We start from the raw sequence: 15,875 nt of genomic DNA, 5'->3' as shown, positions 1-15,875 counted from the left end.
CCATTTTACTTGACCCAAGATAGAGAAGTGCGCTAAATGGCCTGGCCTTGCTCGTGGGTTTTCTTATAGATTTTTTTTGTTTATTGTCTTTGGTTAATACGTTACTCTCTGGCGTCGTCAGCTTGGTAGATTCTATTCTTGGTACACAACGTCTCGTCGTTCGAATTCTTCAATTTTGTATTAAAACTTGGAACGGTAACAGAATCGAAAATTGACCAATGGTATTCAAGAAATATCAACGCCTCGTTACAAGTGTACACTCGGTTATTCGTCTACTACTTGTTACTCGAGCAAGCATTGCAATTCGTATCAGATTCGCACTAAAGTTTTTCAATCTATGGAGCTGACTACCGCCACCATTGGATTTCCGAAAAACTTTTTATTTCAACTCACGAAATCGAATACGACGAGTGAAATGTATTTTTTTAATTCAATTTTGTTTGATATGATACTTTTCTTGATAAATCGTTTCTTTACACATATATGCCAAATCAATGGCTTTGGATTTTTTTTCGATAATTTTTTTTTTTTAATTTTCAATACCTTCCTCGAACGTGCGGCTGGTTTTTCTTTCGCTGATTTGTTATTCAACAATATACTTATACTTTCATGATCGAATTCTATAAAGCTTCAATTGAATATTATCAATCAGTTATTTTGAGTTGATGTCGATGCGGAAAATGTAGAAAATACAAAAAAAAAAAACCAAAAAAAAAAAAAAAAAACAAACAAGCAAACATAAAAAACTCAAAAAAAAGAAAACACTATGTGAAAAAAGTAGGGAGAAAAACAAACCTATGCCAAAGAGCATAAAACCACGATTAAATACCCATGATGCAAGCGAGCTACGAAACATTGGATGCGGAGGGTGTAGTTGAGCGAGCATTATTGATTAGCAGGAATAGCAGATATGGATGAGACAAGTTGAAGAAATTTCGAGAAGTCTGATGACCTCAAGTTTTCGCTACTGTTCTTTGATGCATAGCTGAATAAACGTCAATCCGTGCGTATTTAAGAATATCCTCCGTGTTGAAAATATATAAATACTAGAGATAAAGTGTGATAACACGATACGTTAATAATATTATGTTTTCCTCTCCTTGTTTGTATTTTTTTTTTCTTTTCTCTGTTTTGACTGCGGGGCTTTCTTCCCAGAGTTTTATTTCTAGTATAAAAAAAAAAAACAAAAAAAAAAATATCAATTGTACAATAAGAACTTGACCGTCACTGCTTGACAGCCATTTGTCCGATGCGGTGGCAAATTTTTATCAGTGTAGTTAGGTGCGTAAATTTTAATTAAACCGGAGGGCTTTTTAAATGTGCACTTTTTAACGACTACGAGTAGGGGGCTGATCTGAAAAGTCTACCTGATTAAATATATGGCTTAATTGTATTTACTCTAGAGGATTTATCATAGATCTAAATAAAAAAAAAAGAAAATAATAATCTAGTGGGCTGTCCACTAATGTTACAAACAACGAGCCGCGTCTGTTTTGCCTATAAATATCACGTGCCACGATCTAATCAATTTAAGCACATCCACCTTACCTCGAGCTAAAGCGTGTAGTATTGGAAAGTGTGCTGGATGGAAATTGAAAAAAGCAAATTGAGGATCGTACAAGAATCACATTAGCTAATGTCGCAGGTCATCAATTTTCTAACTGTCTCTGAACCCGGTGCGGTATTAATCTATATTTCTATTTACTTCAGGTTACTCCCTCAAATTTATCGTCCTTTCATGTTAGATGAATTTTCACAACCTTTTTCCTACTTGTGGAGCAGCACATGCGAATGGGTGCATGCTGATGGGTGTAGGGTTTTTGTCATTTTTACGGGGGGTGGGGATGCGTGTTTCAACACAAATTTGGGGGGGGATAGAAACCAAAACAACCGTAAACAATAAAACAAAAAAAAAAAAAAAAAAAACGGTAATAGAAATACTAATCTGGTTGGTATGTGCAAATTGGAGACGAAAATTTCGTTGATTTCGGGTTTCTGGTGTCCAGCACTTTTCTTGGTTCGTTATTCTTAGGATACAGTGAGAGTTTTAACATGGACGGAATCATTCCGAGTAACTTAGACGCAGCTCGCAATATATTCTGGGATCAACACAACAAGGAAACTTAAGGGGAGCTCAATCAAACCAATCTTACCACTAATTACTGTCCATTGTTGATTATTTGATTAACGAATAAACATAGGAAATGAAATAACGGTTCAGATCATGCGTTAAAACATAGTGAAATTAACTAAGGCTATCTGTATTGTATAAAAGAAAAAAAAAAAAAGAGATTTAAAGAGAAAAGAAACACTAGCACTACTACTATTATTATTATTCTTATTATTATCTTAATGATAAAGTAAAGAAGTTTTTAAGCATAGTAAAAGTGATGAGAAACACGTAAGTTAACGGTAAATAATTAATTAAAGAAGTAAATAAATTATTGTAGAGAATTTCCATATTGTACATACATTTTTAATGAAACTGGGGTGCGTTGCAGTATGTTATAATTAAAATTAAAATAAAGAAGAATAATAATGAAAAAGAAAAATTATGAGACAAGAAAATCTATTTAAAATAATTAATTAAAGATTATAATGGTATAAATAATATGTTTATATTTAATGCAATATTATTAGTATGTTTAAACAGAGAAAAACGACTTATTAAAATAGATAGAAAATAGGCAATTTTCATTCAATCTGATGTTATTCTGCCCTATTCGTATTCGCGCCAATCATATTTTCCACGTTGCTCTAGCAACGATTAACGAATAAGTGCCAACTTTGCCTCTTTAATTTTTTTTTTTTTTTGTTTCTTAATCATCCCTTATTCACTTTCAAACACGAACGTTTCAAGGTTTGAACGGAATTTCTCTACTTTACGGTACAACTCATTTAAAAATCTATTAACATACATATCCCGTGATTCTTGAATTAAGTCACTGACAAAACTACGATCATAAGTAATTTTTTGCTGACAATATACACGTACAGGCTCGATTTTAAGGCCGATAATAATTACGTAGTATTTGGTACTTTTGAAATTTTGACTAGGTAATAACTCATATTATACAATTTTACAAATTCTTATATCTATCGGAATGTTAAATAAATAACAGTTTCTCTCAGGTTTACTCAGGTAATAATAATTGCATCAATTTATATCAGAAAAGGCTGCGTGTATTTCAAAACTCATATACATAACACACAGGCATCTGACGGAGTATCGGGGAGGAGAAGTTGTACTTTATTGCTATACAGATTCACATGACGTGTTTGATTTCACGACTAACGCGTCTTGTCTATATATATTGGTAGGTTGATATTGAATAGGGCAGTTTATTTAATATGATAATCAGTTTCCCTTTTTTTCACTTGCTATAGTTTTGTTCCGTTTTGTGTTGACTAATCGTAATTATGCCGCATAGTTAGTTATCGTTTAACTTAATTAGCTACTATATTAGGTCGATTAAATATTGATATTTAAATGAAGTTATATAATAATATATTTGAATAATTCCGGGACATGCGAGCTATTGAAGCAAGCAAACCTGCACACAAAGACTGGATATATACCGGACTGTGGTTTTTTATCATTATTGACCGTATTGAATATACAAACCGTAAATAGGAAAAGTTTTCAACATCCTTAATTCTATAGCGTGTGTGCCTGCCTTTAGCGGGGCTGTAAACTCTACTGACAACTTAGTTGGGGGGAAAAAAAAAAGAATTACGTATGAACGAAAAAATTCATATTACGTTTATTCCACATTAATTGCAATATACGCAGCACTGTCAGGATACGTCTCTTCTTCTGTATTTTGTTTTCTTAATCTTTCGCCCTTTTCCTTGTTATTGTTTTTTTTTTTTTTTTCTTTTTTACTCCATATAGAATTTTCACGTGTATCATTAAATTTTCTTTTCAAATTATTCACATCTATCTTCGAATTCAATTCTTTCCGATTTTATCAAACAATAATAGATAAAAAAAACAAAGACTTTGAAAAACTCGTGGCATCCGGTTGGAATTGTTATGCTGAACGCAGATTATAAGATGATACAAATTCTAAATTACGTTGTAGGGTCTTAGGCGAGTTTAATGCGTATGAATAAATTAAAAATGTACAGAATGTGCTCTGGATGAAATATTGAATGAAAAGTAAGAAGAAAAAACAAAAAAGGAAGAAAACAACAATACCTATTGAAAATAATAATAATAATAGAATGACAACGCACTTGCAAAGATCGGGAGTATATGAGAAATGATGATAATAATAGAAAACAAAGGTTTTAACAGGTTGCGCAGGGAGGTGGAAGGGGGGGGGGAAAGAGGAGGAGGAGGAGGAGGAGGCATTTGAACATCGTGGTGCAATACCTGATGCATGCGACAACTAGGCTTTTTATTTTTTCCTTCTTCAATCAATGGCTAATAATTCTTCATCTTTTTCTTTTTTTTTCTTTCCTCTACTAGACAAAGTTTTCACAACAATCAAGTTTATTCTTACGCCTATTAGTCGTTAGCCTAAGTAGGAAAAATACATGGAGGTAAAATGCATTCAAAATTCACGATTTACGATAATCTTTTTTCTTTTATTGTTACATACATTCATACGTAATCAATTATGCGACGTACCTTATTTATTAGCTTCTGTAACATGTACCGAGTATAATGAGTTATTGTTCCGAAATGAATTAAAAATAGATTGTAATTCGGGTTCAAATACGTTGAATTATTGAATTATTTTTTTTTTTTTTTTTTTTACCTGATAATTTTTTTATTTCTTTTTGTGATTTCCGTGTCTCGGTGATTTAAATTCGTTGCGCATTCTTAATGATATTGTATTAGAAAGAAGGAAAAAAACTAATGACTCTCACTTGCTGCACGAATAAGGCATGACTGTACAGTCTAATGGGTATTGATGATTGACTTTTATCAGGTTATAGTGAGATGTAAGGTATAACGTTACGTCGGTAAATAAAAATAAATAATGAAGAAAACAAATAAAAAAATATTACTGTAATGAACTACTTGTACTTTTAGCTTTGTATTGGTAAGATCGCGTCCCCGAAATATTAAGGAAAAAAGTTCTTTAGCTCGCTCGCTCGCTCGACCTCCATATCCATTGTTTTTTAAAGAATAAGAAAGAACGAAAAAGAAAAAAAAAGCGCCATTTGCAAGAACGATGGACTGTAACTTGTGTGTTTGATACACGATTGAAGTCCAATTTGATCTTTAACTGACTTGAGTCCTCGGAAATTTTCTACGAAGTTGTCCTACTCAATATAAAATTAAATTATATATCCCAAATTACCAACAATTTTTTTTTAACTGCGAAGTTGTTTACTGATACCAAATGTTTTAAACATTTGATGATGGTGATGGGGAAAAATGTTTGCAAATTAGGATAATTAGATTTTATTAGACAGTTTTTCGCGGCAATCATTTTTCTAAAATTTGGAAGTAAGATGATAGATCAGATCGGATTTCGGCGTTAGAAAAGAAATTGAAAACAATACGTTCTTTTTGTTGGTTCCATTGCGAATTAGACATGCTCCTGGCCAATGCGCATGTTCTCTGTCCAATATTGCGACAACACATATATATGAATACTACTTGAATAATTACAATATTACTATATTCTACAAAAAAAAAAAACATTTTTTCTGGTTTTTTTTTTTTTTGAAAATATTAATGGATATATATTAGATGGAATCATATAAACGATGTGGTATATGCTTGAAACCATAAGGATTTAATTAATGAATTATTATTACTATACCTATTTACTAATCATATGAAGAATAAAATATAATAACTATTGTCTACTATTATGTATGTGGTAAGCCTAGCAGTAACGGATTAAAAGCAAAAAAACACTATTACTATTACTTCTATTACACTACGTTAGAGTTGAGGTTATTAATTAAAGTAATAAACGGTTGTAAGGACTACATAGTAGGAAAGTTTTCTTGAAGGATTATGTTATTGTCATATTTACCCCAAGTGCCCCTTATTTTAAATCCTTGTATAATATTCAACCGCAATGTTGTGCGGTCTTGGCTCAGTGATTATTAAACTATTAAGGAAATTGTCGTGTTTATGCGAAAGTTGAAGCATGAATTTATACTCTCCATTTACATAGATAGATTAATTTCTCCAATTACCACTTCAAATCATAATTAAATATCTACATCGTTCGCATTTGTTTCATTCTAAACATTACTAGGCGTAACTTGAGAACGTTCAATAAATTAGGCAGTATTTAAATTATCGACGACAAATGTAACGACGTCAATTTGTTCCATTTTTTTATTTATTTTTTTTTTTTTTTTGTTTCATTGACTCGTTTTTTTCTTTCTTACAAAATTTCTAAAAAAAAACCCGGGTCAATTCGTCAAAATTTGCAAAAGTAATTTCCAAAATCACGTGTATTTACTGAATTGCATTTTGTAAATGAATAACAACAACAACAACAACAACAAAAACAGCAACAACAGCAACAACAACAACAACAACAAGAACAACAGCAACAACAACAACAATAATAATAATCATGATAGTAATTATATGTATAATAGTATTGACACGAAACATCCATGAAAAAGAAATAATAAGGATACGGTTGTGACAGTCGAATTGCGCGTTGTAAATCGAAAGAGAATAGGTATTAATTGCGCGTTGTATAGCATAATTGAATGTAATATTTTCGCATAAACATGGCTAAAAACACGACTGTTTCATCCTAGCACGTAAATATAATTTAAGCATTTTCGAATATACCTCATAGAGCTGTAGCTTTTGTGTCAAAATAATTCTGATTTTAGCCCTACACTAGGCAACGGTGTATCAAACTTATCTACTTTTTCGTATATATAAATTTAAGAGGAAAAGAGAAAGCGAAAGCAAGCAAGCAAGCAAGCAAGAGAAAGAAAGAGAGAAAGAAAGAAACGAAAAGTAACGGAAAATTATTAAATTAAATTAAAAATTTAAATTATTAAACATATAGCTCGTACATGTACTGTTTATCTGCAATAGGCACTTTGTACGTTTCTAAGTCAGTCGGGACCCGAAATATTATCTCTAGTTGTATATGTAAAGTGGATGATCGAAGCCTTACTTAACTCAAACTCAAATAAGCCTTAATTGATAAGTTTTCGAATTAAGAGTTATACGGTAAATAATCATAAAGAAAGAAAGAAAAAAAAAACCTATTCTAAATGTTAATTACTGATTATGATTACGAAATAAGCTAAGTTGCTTGTTGCATTTAAGATCCGGGTAAATATGACCATAATATACGCAAGCTGTGACACTTAGGATATAACATGGTAACGTAACATATATACTTCTAAAAAAACAAGAATATTACAAAACTATTTATTGCAAGAAAAAAAATAATAATATTATATATGTTATTTGTCCCTATGATATGGTAGATCGCGTATTCTGTATACACTAGGTAACTACGTTTTACTAATAACTGTTTAACAGAACATGTATACAAACTACCACTGCTACCACTACCAACTACTGCTACTGCTACTGCTACTGCTACTGCTACTAGTACCACTACCACTACCACTACTATTTCTACACCTATACACTGGACTGAAGTGTACAGTGTTGGCTGTCAGAGAGTTACCTCCTCGTAAGAAAATGAACAATTTTCACAATCCAAATTCATACGAGCTTCGTCCTTCGTCTTTATTGCCTGCAAGTATTGGTAATCCGGGAGTATGCTAGGCTTGAAAAAAGTTCAGTACTTCTGTTCGTCGTTGAGAAATTACACAGGCTTTTTTTATTTATCGTGTAAATTGAAAGTATAGTCCTGAAAGAAAACGTACTAAAATTTATCACGAGCTGGGATAAAATCCCGCAATATGAATTATCACGACGTTATACGCAATAAATATACCTACGTAAACTTTCTGCCGTGAACACTGTATACAGTAGATAAATGATAAATTTTACTGTTAATTGTTCAATAGACAGAAATTTTGAGCGGTTTCCAAATTGATGTTCCTGTATATGTGGAATTTCATGTGACGATCAAGTCTTGTCATGGAAAATTGATCTTGTTTGCTTGTTTTCATCTTTTGAGATTACAAGTTTGTTCAGAAATTGTACGAAAAATTGATCGCATTTCTTTATCCCTTAGAAATTACCAATCGATGAAATCAATTGGAGTTTCATCGGAAGGAAGAAAGAAAGAACGTAAATTTTTCACTTGATACGGCGAGCAAACTTGTAATCTAAAACTTGAAACTGACGGACAATTCGATTTCCACGGATATAGGAACAGCTCGCTTAACGAATCCCTCATTCACTGAACACTGGACTGATGTATATATCGTAATACAATTTACAATAATCAGACTCTGGAAGTTGCTGTTAGTTTCACTACCACTCGCATGAAAAGATGAAAAAAAAAATATATAGAAACTGTTCTTTTGAGCAAAATATCTGATGAGAAATGTTAATTGATTATATCTATAATTATGGTGAATAATTTTGTGACTTGATAGAACTTGTCCTTTTGAACTGAACGGCGGTAGTGTGCTCAATTATTTATATATATATATTTACATACATATATATATATGAAATATACACGTTTTTTCCTTTCTCTTCTTTTTGTTTCAATTTTTTTTTTTTTTTTTCTTCCAATATCAACAAAACCGATATATTATTTTTTTCACGTATAACTACGTGTAGACGTATGTGTGTATAATATATGATTAAATTCCCCTGCATATCTGATATCCTCCCAAATAGTGTCAAAGACGACGAATTTTGAAACACTCGTATTGATGAGCAAGAAAAAAAGAAAAAACAAATACAAATGAGAACGAAAGAAAAGTTTAGCGTGTCCTTACACAAGTTAGGTGGTGGTCAGCTTTTTGTTGAGATTTGGAAATATTGTCGTGTCTACTTAGGCTTAACTATCATTGAGGATAATACAAGAACTTTAGAAAACAACAAATGAACCTAGCATAAGGAAACGACAAAGTAAAATTTATTCAAGATGATAATTTTAATTACAAGTAATCGGTATTACCTATATTACATACATACGAAGGCTATTATATTTAAAGAAAGATAACAAAAATTAAAAGTTAATTAAATAAATAATTAAATACATAAATAAACAATATAGTTGCATATAAATGTATCTACGGAATAAGTGACACGTGATCTGTGATTGGCAAAATTTAGGATAAACAAGAATAACAAGGAGAAAAAAAAAAAATAGGGAAAGAATCTACTCTGTACAATTAATTGATAATTTTGTTGACTATACGAAAAATGATTAGAACGGTTGAATATTGTTATACTATCACATCCATACGATAGATCGAAAGAATTTCTCGAATAATACTAAAGAAAGATGAACAAATAATGCCGTGATAATATTGATAGATAAATCCGTAATTATATTGATTAAGATAATTTATGTACATATGTATTATAAATTATTATTATCCAGAGTAGCTTTAAAAGAAAAAAAAAAAAAAACGTCAACTCTCTATATTGCGAGTCACTATCTAACATTGAAAACAAATATCATATTAACGTTTAATTAAACATAAAATGAAAAGAAAAAAGAAACTAAGAAGACAAAACAAACAAACAACAAACAAACAAAATGCCAACCATTGTGTTCTTAAGGATCATAATAATTAACTATATTAAAGTGTTACTTGTATCGCTTATTTTTGAGTACATACATGTGACAATTAGTGTACGTATCACAGGCTAGGTTATATCAATTTACTACAATATTAAACGAGCGCGCCACACAGATTTTTAATAAGATTGCCAGCTAAAATAACTTATTGATTACATAAATAAATGGTAGATAGATAAGTTGTTAGTGTTACGTGCGACGAAAGTGCACAGATGAAAGGGGGATAGAAAAAATTTAAGTTTCAACGCAATATTTCCAAATCGAAGCTAACTATCCGTGGCTATTGCACAACATCAATGACTTTCGTTTATTTTTATGCAACAAAAATCTAAAAGTTAAATTTTTCTTACACATCTCTTATTCGCACGTCAATTATAACAATTCAAATTTCCGAGTCATTTATTCTGAGACTGGATGTAGAGAGAAAAACAAAAAATAGAAAAAAAAAGGAAATAGGCGAGGTGATACCATTTATCATAAACTTTACCAAAATTGATAATAATTCGAAAATTATGCAGTATTAACGAACGCGTATAATTCAACAGATCTGAAAATAATTGATTAACCTTCGTCATTGTCGTTAATGAAGTGAAACGCGAAGGCTTAGCCATTGTAAAAAATACGTTTGTTCTTGTTTTTATTGTTATTTTTGAATCTTATTGTAAACGTTGAAGTCGTTAAGATTTCTATTTAAAATATTCGCGTCGGTACTTGGGAAATTTTGTTGCACAAAAATACACGAGAAGGTAGCACTATTCGTTTGTTTTTTTTGTTTAATCTTTGTTTTATAATTTCCGTAATTAAAAAACGCCGTGTTTACTCCGAAAATATAGAAAAATAAAGGATTATCGTTACCCTAATTTTAGGTGTTGAGTGAAAAGAGAGCGCAAAAGAGAGAAAAAGAGAGTGAGAAAGAGGAATAAACAATATAGATTTAAACGATTATCAATAACGATTTAATTAGAGGAGAGAAACAAAAATCGTAAATTAGTGCCCTTAGTTGTACAGTGGTTGAGAGAATGAGTGAAAGAGAGAAATCGAAAGGCACGAGAGGTATGAAAGGTATGAGAGAGAAACAGGACGAGAGAGGGAAAGGTGGCAGGAGAGGGAGGGAGATTGTGGATTGACTGTTTCATTGATTGGTTCATCAAGTAATTGATTGATTGATTGATTGATTGACTGATTATCGAAAGAAGGAAAGCAAGACAAAGTATGTGCGCGAAAGAGAGAAAATATATTGAGAAAGAGAGAGAGAGAGAAATTGAATTGATTGAAAGAAAGAGAACACCGCGCGCGAAACTAAGATAGAAAGAAACATGAGTTGGTAACGAAAAAAAGAATAAAAAAAATGTTCCAGTAATTATAGCCGTAATTAATTATGCTATCTAATTAAATGCAAGATAATTCAATAATAAAATAATAATAATTAATACATTAGATCCTCCTCTCTAACCGTAGTTGGAAACAATAATTACAGAAGTTGTTTATGTCCTGTTGTAATATGCTACGATTAAAAATAATAACCACAGTGTAGGTACATTGTAAAGGTATCCTAATAATTGAACACTGCAGTACTGCATAACTATTACGATTATTATGATTATTATGATTGTCATTATGATTATTATTATTAAACAAAATATAATATACTTAACGGTGTTTCTAGTGGATTAATTAAGCATAATATAATATGAAGGAAAAAAAAACAAACAAAAAAAAAAAAAAGGAAATAAAAAAACGAAACGAATCATATTCATGAAATACATTGGTATTATTATGAATGATTAAATAATGATTTTCTTTCAAATATAATATCCTACCGCCTGCCCAATCGAACCCACCACCTGAACCGAATCTTTGGCAAAACCCCGCGCCTCGTTACTAACCCGTTACGATATTATCCGCGTTGAGAGACTTAAAACACTGCACAAGCTCATAACAGATATGAAGGACAAGTTTCTATCCATTTGCCAAATTATACGTTTATTATGTATTTCCAGATTTCCTTTGGATCATGCACTTACTCTTTCTTTTTTTTTTCAAGAAAAAAAAAAAAAAAAAAGTAACGACACCACTTTATTATTATCTATATACATTTCATATCTTATGGTTTCAGATGAAAGATATACATATACTCACACAACACGTATCGTTGATCTGGGTGTATAAAGAAAGAGGGTGTAGAGGTGGACCACTGTTTCCAGTTTCATTGAAAACAGTCATACCCATATAGCGTTGCGCGACTGGTGCAGTGTTTTATGCGCGTCCCAACAAAAACAAAAAAAAACAAGAAAAAAAATAAGGAATATTCAAGCTTTTTCACCTGCAGTGGCTCGAATTGTTGCGTTTCTTCGTTAAAGTTTCTTCGTCTCGTAAAATATGTTTCTTTCCCGTATCACTGAACTATGCTGTAATATCCAGTGTTCGCTCTTACATATCGCGATGTACGTTTCATCATAGATTTATTCTTCAAAGGCGACAGCTTCTATCGCCACGCAATCAAAACTCCGCTGCCATTACCTGCAGCTTTGGAAAGCTTACATATTCATTATTGTTATTACGTATCGTGTAACAAGTCTTCATCTTCAGTCTGCACTAAGTCAAGTCATGTATTTTTTTCTGCTATCATAGCTGAGAAAATTATTGATGGAATATCAGATGTAGTCTTGTTATGGATCAGGTTTTAATGATGTCTCAGAATTATGCACATATCTTACAGACGTGTCGATGTTTGAAAACAAAAAAAAAAAAAAAAAACAAAAAAAAAAAAATTGAAGGAATTTGGTAGGCTTGCTTGAACCGAACCTCTTTGACATCATTAATTTCGGTTCGGAGCGTTATGTTTAATTCTCTTTTATGTAGGCAATGCATCGATCGCTTAGTTGTTAGTCAAGATACTTTTTTTTTAATCTTCGTCTTAACGTGAAATTGAAAAATATTCAATGAAATTATTTTTAAACTTTCCGCCTTGGTATTAAAGGTATCTTGATATAATATTCATCAGGTAAATGTGAAAGAAAGTTTTTCTCTTTTTTTTTTCCTTCTAAACTTCTAATCATTCACCTGGTGTTACGAGGTATGGTGCATTGGTCAATGGTAATTGTTTCCTCTTACCGATCCTCTCTTAATTCCTCCTCTCCCGTGTTTCTTCTCACAGAATCCTCCCCGACCTCAAAGTTCAAAACCATTGATACCGAGAGTCCGCCATTCGTCCCGAACGGAGACGCTGCTCCAGGCCCTCAACGTTTCTCCCTGACCCAGCACTCAAATTATCATCCCTATCGACGCTAGCCAGAATCGAGTTACTCAACCCCCTTTGAATTTCTCCTCGCTACGTTGAAGTCTCATGCGACAAGTATACATATTTGGACTCGAGACAGGTTTTTATTTTTATGTTCTGAAAATTGTTACATATTTTATACACAGAGACGAACTTCGGTATGTTTTTTTTTTTTTTTTCTCATTTCTTTTAACCTTGTAATAATTCGTAAGATGGGGGAGCGGGGTTGTGCTGACTAATAATTTAAGCGAGCGAAGTATGAAATGCTTAGGAATAGTATAATCTATGTAATAAATTGGTACACGCGATTGATCGGTTAAATTAAGGTTATAGCTAAGTGACCGTTGTTAGCTGTATAATTTGTTCTTTTTAAACTAACATTACATTTTATTATTCAACTCTTTTGAATCGTCTATTCGTCGCATTGATTTCCTTATTTATAGCCATACGTATAGATAAATTATGAATTAAGTTCGATCGATGGTAAATTTCAAAGTTCAACAATTGCGCTTGAAACACATTCGCGGGAACCGTTCTTTTTTCTCCCGATCAATCAGTATAGCATCACTTTGTTTTGTGCCACATTTCTTTTACGTCGAAAAGAGAGAAATCAATAACGTACCGTTTACTGCATTTTCAAAAATTCCGGTGTGGTTATCCAAAAAAAAAAAAAGGGCATTGCATCCGTCCACATCAATTGATCAGGCAAAAAAAAAAATGTCGAGAATAGTATAAATTTTGGATGACCGGAAAAATTGTCTTTCGAGGCTCAGAAAGTATTAGACTTGGTTTTTTTTTCTTCCCATTTATATAATGTATAATCGCATTCGTGTCTGACCGTCAGAATATCCGTCGAGATTATTTCCCCGTCGGCCTTTATCCTCGCCGTATTTCCCTTCAGCTCTATTCACTGTACACATTATATACATATATTATATATATATATATATATATATATATATATATATATATATATGAATACCTATACCTATACACGTAAATTTTATAATATATTTATATATATATTTATATTTATTTGTCTAATAGACTATTTTGTATAGTTTAGTTCGGCGTAGTATATAGTCCATGTTTTACGAAATTCCGGCAGGAAGTGCAGGGTATGGAACAACCGTAGCGACGACTCCAGTTCCAGCCGCTCCAGGAACTAACGATAGCTACAGCGGCGGCCCGCAAAGGGGTTACTCCGGTTCAACGTCCAGCTCGAACAATTATCACCCTTACCGTCGTTAAAGATCGGAAAAGCCCCGTCAGGTCTTTGATATATTTTTTCATTTCTATCGAATCACAGATCGAAGGATACAAGTACGAGTATATAAAAAACAAAAAACATTAAAAAAAAAAATGGATTGTTTTCAGATGTGTATTACGCGTAATTACCTACCTCTGCCTGTTGCTCTGCCTATTATTTATCACGTGACTCGAAGCGGAAAAGTTACGGATTAATAGAATCTAAATTATTTTATCCGGATCAATTACTCTCCCTTATAAATTCACGGATTACGTTTTGCATTCGTAGCCCATCGGTGAGTGTGCTTCTTGTTTCGAATCACGTGATTGTAGGATATGAAGACGCGTTGACAAACTCCGTACAAAGTATAATATGAGGGAGATTTCATTATGCATACAAACGACGCTAAAAACGATCCATTATTCAAATCGACGCAAGGTTCCTTTACGTTTCTCTCTTCTGCCTCCCTGTCAGTGTATAAATGAACCGGACCAATTTTTGTATTTCACATTCGAGACCTTTTTTTTCTTTTTCTTTTTTTTTTTTTTTCCAATAATAGTTAAGGAAAGTCATGGCTAATCACTAAAAGTTCACAAACGGTACCGTTAACGAAGTTTGCTTGTTATAATATGTATATTTTAAAGTGTAGGAACGTTGTACGTAATCGTACGTACAACGACGCTCGATTGATTCGTTCTCGACATTATTTACTTGACTATTATTACAATCACTTCAGGTATTTATTATGTGGTTGCTTACGTGACAGAAAATACTGAAGTAACAAAACGTGCAACAAAAAAAAAAAAAAAAAATGAACGATCGATAAAAACTAGTGAATCCGCTGTACTTCCGAAGACTTTCGCAAGTTTCTGCGAGGTACATATTATATGTGAAATTTTGTGATTAGACGTACAGACCAAAATCCACTGCTTGGATAAACCGAGTGTTTAAGTTTAGGCTATAACAGTAAGATTAATAAGTTCTTCCCATTACGTCTTGCACGTTACAGTATTTGCGAGAAGATTTATAACTATATAACATGCAATAAATATATACCTAATGATCCGTATCTTGCATGTTCATGCGGTAATTTAAATTAACCATTGTAAAAACGATCCAATACACAGATATGTTCTCCGCCCGTTTTGAGATATACTAATTGGTACTTTCAATCAGAGTTTGATACTTTCTTTACACAAACACAAACAGACACACCACACACGATACATCCGTTATAATCGATACAGAAAAGTGAAACACCAATACTCCTGATATATTGAGTATGTCACATTATCATTATTTTCATCAATCTCACGTAATTCCTTAATGAAAGAAAAAAAGAAATTGTCGCAGTGTAAGTAAAGCTGAAGCAAAACAAGAAATGACAAAGAAGAAAAAAAGAAAGAAATTTGAACTCATTGTTATTTTTGTTACCTAGATCTGTTCATCAGTTACGATAAAATTTACTCGTTTTAACATTAAAGCAGCATGACGTACTGCGGATCCGAGCGCTCAGAAATAGATGATAAACCTTGTAGGAATGTTCAGTTGGCAATTATGCAAGTTTATTAATTAAAACTATATTTCCTAATGATTCTTGTTTCGAGATTATTCCGTCGTATATCGAGGCCAGAGTGATCGATAAATCCCAATC

At 32.1% G+C, this 15,875-nt stretch overlaps 1 protein-coding gene across 7 annotated transcripts in view; it reads left to right on the top strand.

The window, feature by feature from the left end:
- LOC124185043 (heterogeneous nuclear ribonucleoprotein 27C-like) overlaps positions 1 to 15,875 on the top strand; it is a 33,003-nt gene that overhangs the window by 15,237 nt on the left and 1,891 nt on the right. For 3 of the 7 annotated variants that reach the window (XM_046575354.1, XM_046575358.1, XM_046575351.1), the window contains one exon: positions 14,081 to 15,345. The exons of 1 other annotated variant lie outside the window; for it this stretch is intronic. In XM_046575354.1, coding sequence (XP_046431310.1) covers positions 14,081 to 14,223 — 143 coding nt within the window. In that variant the 3' untranslated portion in view covers positions 14,224 to 15,345. Of the gene's footprint in view, positions 1 to 899; positions 9,558 to 11,808; positions 12,193 to 12,849; positions 13,709 to 14,080; positions 15,346 to 15,875 lie in introns of those variants that run through there. 3 more of the 7 variants (XM_046575353.1, XM_046575355.1, XM_046575357.1) reach the window with 3 other exon arrangements.

Source organism: Neodiprion fabricii, chromosome 6, assembly GCF_021155785.1.
Source record: "Neodiprion fabricii isolate iyNeoFabr1 chromosome 6, iyNeoFabr1.1, whole genome shotgun sequence".
Classification (NCBI taxonomy): Eukaryota; Metazoa; Arthropoda; class Insecta; order Hymenoptera; family Diprionidae; genus Neodiprion; species Neodiprion fabricii.
The sequence above is the reverse complement of the archived record's forward strand: the minus strand, read 5'-3'. Positions and strand labels throughout refer to the sequence as shown.